Below are 6,000 nucleotides of genomic sequence, written 5' to 3' on the forward strand. Positions count from 1 at the left end.
ATCATAGACAAAGAATACATCGATATCTAATGTTCGAATCTCTGATGAAACGATCAGGCAGACATTTCGTTTCATATCTATGAATTTCAAGATGCAGTGCGATCAACAATCAGGATTCGAAATCTTTACACGAAATTTCTTTATAATGCTTTTACAGTAATGTTGCGTTTCTTCTGAGGTCTAACTAATAATAAAGCAATACAGCAAATGACATTAGTCCTAAATCTTATAAGCTAGGGTGGATAATCTATTTGATTAGTTTGACAAGATTTAATCAAGGGCTGAAGTAACCCCTAAAATATAGCTGACGACTGGTGTTTAGCAGAACGTTCACATCAAAAAAAAAGAAGGTATGGGTTCGTCTGTTGAATACTCTAACACTACAGAAGACTGAAAATCGAAGTTCCCAAATAATTACGGGTTATCTGTAACTGAAACCCAAGAACAACATTTTTCTAGCTAATTTTGCGTACGAAAGTCTCATGACAACACATGACTTACTGAGACACTTCATGGGCAAACAGAATTCTAACAGGCATTCTGGATTTTATCTCCTATCATATCACTCCCTCAAAATGAAATCGAATAAAAAAGGACTGCATAGAAAAAAAAGGTACTCTACTTGTGGAATTCAGGCGAATCAATGAAAAATAATCCAAGGTGATTACTATAACTGGTAATTGCATTGGCCTACATGTAGAGACAATAGCATACTTTTAAGTATACAAAGATCTAGTTCAAGTCTAGCTTTAGAGATATGTGGCTTAGATTTTCCAGTAAAAGTTAACATGCGGATACAATTTCCATATAACTTAGCAACTAAATCCTGGAAAAATGAAGGTATGTATCATCACCAGAACACTATGTTTCTTCACACGCCTATTGTCTTGATTGGTGACTGTCCGTTGTAGCGCCCGCATTTCTTTGTTTTCATTCATACAAATAATTACCTGAACATAGATCACTGCGTTACGTAGAGGGAATAATCTTTCAGTAATCTATCTCCATATATTTACTCTTTTAATGTCCAACTCATAATCCTTGAAAGGAGATATCTTAAGGTTACTCTCCTTCCCAAGTATAGCTAGACATGTTGTGGAAAATAACTATTCCTCAAAATGAACACATACTCTGTAAAATCATCCCAGTTACTGTTTTGAAAGATTAAAAGAGTAAAGGATTTTGGTGCATGGATTACAATAAGTAAATCTATGGTTTATATATGCTTCCCCTATTAAAATAATTTTCTCTAATCACCAGACATGTTGCGAAGAAAACGGATTTGTTGGCGAATTAGAGCTAATACTATACGGAACGAGAGAAATTCCTGAACACATGAAGCAGGTCAGGACTTACAGGATCCCATATAACGAAAAGGTACGAAACTCTGTTTCATTATCATCTTTGATAAAGCTGATAAATCTTCCTAGATATCTGTGCATTAACACTTCCTTTACGCGGATAATGCATTTTCTTTATCAATATATTTGTGATAACTTTATAGCAAAATACTCACATTGCATAGCCTATGTACTCCTATAATCACACGCAATATGCTTACTCATTCTTTACTGGAATATTAGCAATGTGTAAATGAGCAAACATATTATGTTCTTGAAGGAAGTGTTAATGCAAAGATCATATCATGTGCGCCTTCGATCTTGGACCAAAAATAATTTATTACGGGTGACCATCACCCCTGCTCGTTGGACATTCCATCTGCTCTCAACTTATATATCCTTCTGCAACCTTTTCAATTCTTACGTTCATCTTCTTTCCTTACCTCCTCATTTGTCATGGGGATAGATATTCTGACCTACAGCTAGGAATAACAACCTATGATAGGAATGGCCAACTCAGAAGACATAGGGCCAACATAACCTGCACAGTCTAGGGGGCCACAAAAAATATTGCCCCATCAGTGACTAACGGAGGCTTCAGACAGTCTGCCTCACCGATAAGAGGGTCTGTTATTAACCTGATCTGTGATCTTTTCTGCCGCAAATCTTGAAACTTTTCTATAAAACTGTCCTACAGATCTTTGATCAAATATGTATATTCATCTGTTCTCTGTAGTCAGTCTACTACATAAAAGTAGCCTTGGTGTTTACATACTCTCATTCTGCAATGAATTCAAGAGACACATAATTGCCTCTGAAGACCCGCCGGTTGGCCACCCCTGACAGTGTACTGAAAGGGTATGAAGACGCTGGGAAGAATAACTGTTTCCTTTTTATTTACGTACGAAAATGAATTTACAAATGACTGAGTTCGAGAAATGTTCAAATAACACGACACTGAACATTTGTTGAACTAAAGGTCCACAGTGAGTTATACCTGTCATTCCTGAATTCTGAAGCACTGTGTATAATCCTTGGCAAAGAATACAATCAGATCACGAAGCGAACACAGGGTATTCACCTCTCGTTCACCAACGCAGGAGGAGCCGTATACTGAGGAGGAGGACGACAACCTCTATCTGAGCGCCCAGCAGCTGCGAACCCTCTCCTGGGAGCAAATCCTTGACTTGTTAACAAAGAGGTGAGTGTGTAGGACCTCAACTTATCTTTACATTCTTAGAAATCATATATTGTTAACAGACGTTTCGACTTTTCTAATCTAGATATTCAGGACGACTTTCACTCAGAAATTGTCATCTTAAGACGCTCTAGCTTGTGGCCTATATTTTGTTCTATGGGATAGGTTGTGAAAAGCTTGAGTATACGCAGGATGAATGAGATTCATTCATATTTGAACCTGAATATTTCATTGCCTCAACACCACAAGAAGTCTTCTGAAAATGTCTTCGTAATGTGGTTTGTTAATGAGTTGTGATAAAGGTTATTGATTTCTTAAAAATGATCTGCCCTTCGTATGCACTGTTACCTCATGTGCGAAAGTCTTTTCCTACGGCCATTTAAGCTGTTCAAAGAAAGTCTGGAGGAAGCTGCAAGGTATGTTGTACATACTTTAAGAGTATATTAGCCTAGCTGTCGGTCTCCATATTCTTATCAAGAGGAAGCAAAGTTGAATAAGAATATACTATGCTTGGCCTTAAGGAATGGTACAAGTCGAAAGACGACAGTCAGTTCATGAAAGTGTAGGAGAAGGACGATGTAGTTATGGGGGGGTTGCATCTATCTCTCAAAGTATATCTGTCACTGGTAGCAACAAAGTTACCATATAGTTGAGATGGAGCAAAGGAATCTGAAGTGAATCACTGTTGTTCCTCCGTAATGATGCATCATGCTTTGCTATCCAACACCAAACGTTCATCTGCCATCTTCTTTGAACTTCTCTCATGTCGACATACGAATCACCATGTAACGTCTTGTTCTGTACTGTTAGTCTGTGGTTTCAGTGGTCCCAGTCTTTCAGTTTGTCGTAAATGATGATCAAAGAAGGATAATGTTCTTTACCTCTGTCTGTTCTGCTGGAAACAGTTTCTGCAGATTAAGTAGCTCACATGTAAGCCCTTCTGCTGGTATTTCGACATCTCCCATCACAACAGCACCTCAGTCTTCGTGATTTACCACTGAGCGAGGTCTCTACCAAAATACCCTGGTTATGGAGCCAGATAACGCATGTTACTCTAATTCCTCTAGCTGCTCCGAAGCTGATTTTGGTGTGGGCCAGTTGGTGATCTAACGAGCCATCATAACCGAAGGCAAATGCTTACCAGATTTTCTGGTATAAATCTGATGAAAGATTCTTGATAAATGGGTCCCAAATTTTACTTAGTTAACTAAATCAAATATATCTGGAATACTAAATAATCCTCAACCTTTGAATGGTCATCCGTTTCCTTATTACATAACTACCAGCGTTACGCTACAGTCATCAGCAGGAAAATGATGTGCCGCTTGGAGTGAGAAATCCTCTGACGAGATAGTACACTTTTCATCCAGTGTCACTGATACGACCCTCGCCAAAGGTGAATTGTCAGTTCCTGTGTAACCTCATGTAGGCAAAGTCCGGTAACACCTGTTGCTATCATTATCATAAAGATCATTATCATCAACAGTAGTCGTAACAGTAGCAGCAGTAGAAGGTACCATAATCGTAATCATAATTTACTATGATACATTTCAGCACGAGATCAACCATGTCCAAAGCGGATGTTGAGAAGCTGTTGGAGGAGGACCGGCTGGAGGCCACACTGCAGAACATCCACCCACAAGACGAAACATTCGGCCCCAGGAGTGTTATGGAATCTAATTGGCGTAGTATCCTGAACGAGATAATGGCAAGGAGGTAATGGACAAGAACATAGGTTCAGATCCCACACTCACTATTATACGTACCCGAAAAAAGCGGGAACCAACCACAAAGAAAAAGAAATGTAATGCAAGGGGAAAAGTCATGTGAATCAATTTAGGTGAATGACGGACGTCTAATGAAGTGTGGGCGGTGGCCAACACCTCAAGGAACGTAGGTGTTCTAGCCAGCACCAGGTGTAATAACGTGGGTCTTGAAGAACAACAGTGTTGAGGAAAACGATGATGATGGTGGTGGTGGTGGTGGCGAGGCGCGAGAATCGTGCCTCTGGTAATGAACGTAACTGGGTATCATACGTACATACGAGAACATCTATGATAATTCAGGAGAGATAATTATTAACTTGTCTAGACCAACTAGATTTACTACATATTCTAATCGCCCACAACACAGCATCCTCGAGTTATCTATCGATGGAATAAACAAAAAATGTATCCGTCTGTCCCTATCAATTTTTTCTGCATTTTATAATTTATTTATTTCTACTGTCTTATTCTTCCTCCAGCCGGGCTGGGCTGGTGTTATCCGTATGACTTCACTGCACCAACAACGTCACAACTAGGTCAACACTTGGCAGGCTCTTCCCTCTATAACTGCATACTCATCTCCTGTCAATCCACTAGTGTTGCTGTGTGTGTGTGTGTGTGTGTGTGTGTGTGTGTGTGTGTGTGTGTGTGTGTGTGTGTATTATTAACTTTAACGTAATAAACAGATTATGTTGTACAACTCATCGTGATCATTTCCGCTGACTTACTACAATGGAAAAAGAAATATGCGGAATATATGCTAGGATACTTTGTTTTCCCTATGTGATCCACTTTCAACATTGTATTCATATCTGATACCCACTGACTATTTCATACATCGACTATTTCATATATTTCCTTTCTTTTAACACAATCGTATTTTCTTTCCCTATCAAGAAAATTCATCCCAGGAAACTCTGCAATGAATCATTGATTTGAACAACAACTTTTACTATCGCCAAATCATTGTTATTCATCAGCTTCCGGTAACCTGCTGCTCACTTTATTGCCCGTTCGCTTCAGGAACATTTGAGGACAAAGGAGAGACAAACGAGAATACCTGAAGGAGCAGACTGGTACGAGGGGAGGACCCGCCTCGTCCCATATCAATCACAAATTTCCGGGAGTATATTCTTGTTCAATAATTCCTCTATAAAATCGATTATACTTGTACTTATCTACATGGCACCAGAATTGGACCTAAAGGGATGTAGAATATGACTTACTACATGGAACTATGAATTTAAGTGAGGTAAGGTAGTAAAAAAATCATACACCTGTGTTGAACTAGGTTTTAACTTTCAATCATTGATGGAGTTATCAGTATGAAATATATAGATAACTGATAAGTAATAGAACAGCAAAGTCAATGCAACGTACTTAGAATGAGAAGAGAATATGATTGTTTTCAGGTCATACTAATTATAATGTAAAATAAAATACAATATGATGGGCCATAAGCACATAATGTGAGTGATGTGGTCTTAGAATTATCCTCACCACTTAAGGCTGGTGGCTGTAGCTTGATTGTGACGGCATTGTTAATGACCCTGGTAGCGGAGAGTCCTACAGCCAAGCATCTAGTCAACTACAAAATGTATCCATCATCTACGTAGTCTGTTCATTATATATCAAAGAAAATTGTAAACTATATATTTATCAGCTTATGCATTGTATAATGGGCCATTAAAACTAT

General features: G+C 38.6%; 1 protein-coding gene across 1 annotated transcript in view; it reads left to right on the plus strand.

Annotated features, from left to right (window-relative positions):
* Positions 1 to 5,744, plus strand: part of LOC139749339 (neuroendocrine convertase 1-like) — a 28,671-nt gene extending 22,927 nt beyond the window's left edge. Inside the window, 4 exon segments of the mRNA XM_071663062.1 lie at positions 1,261 to 1,377; positions 2,441 to 2,541; positions 4,093 to 4,254; positions 5,328 to 5,744. Of these exon segments, the coding sequence (XP_071519163.1) occupies positions 1,261 to 1,377; positions 2,441 to 2,541; positions 4,093 to 4,254; positions 5,328 to 5,337 (390 nt within the window). The 3' untranslated portion in view covers positions 5,338 to 5,744.
* Positions 5,745 to 6,000: the final 256 nt, after the last annotated feature.

Source organism: Panulirus ornatus, chromosome 1, assembly GCF_036320965.1.
Source record: "Panulirus ornatus isolate Po-2019 chromosome 1, ASM3632096v1, whole genome shotgun sequence".
NCBI classification, from domain to species: Eukaryota; Metazoa; Arthropoda; class Malacostraca; order Decapoda; family Palinuridae; genus Panulirus; species Panulirus ornatus.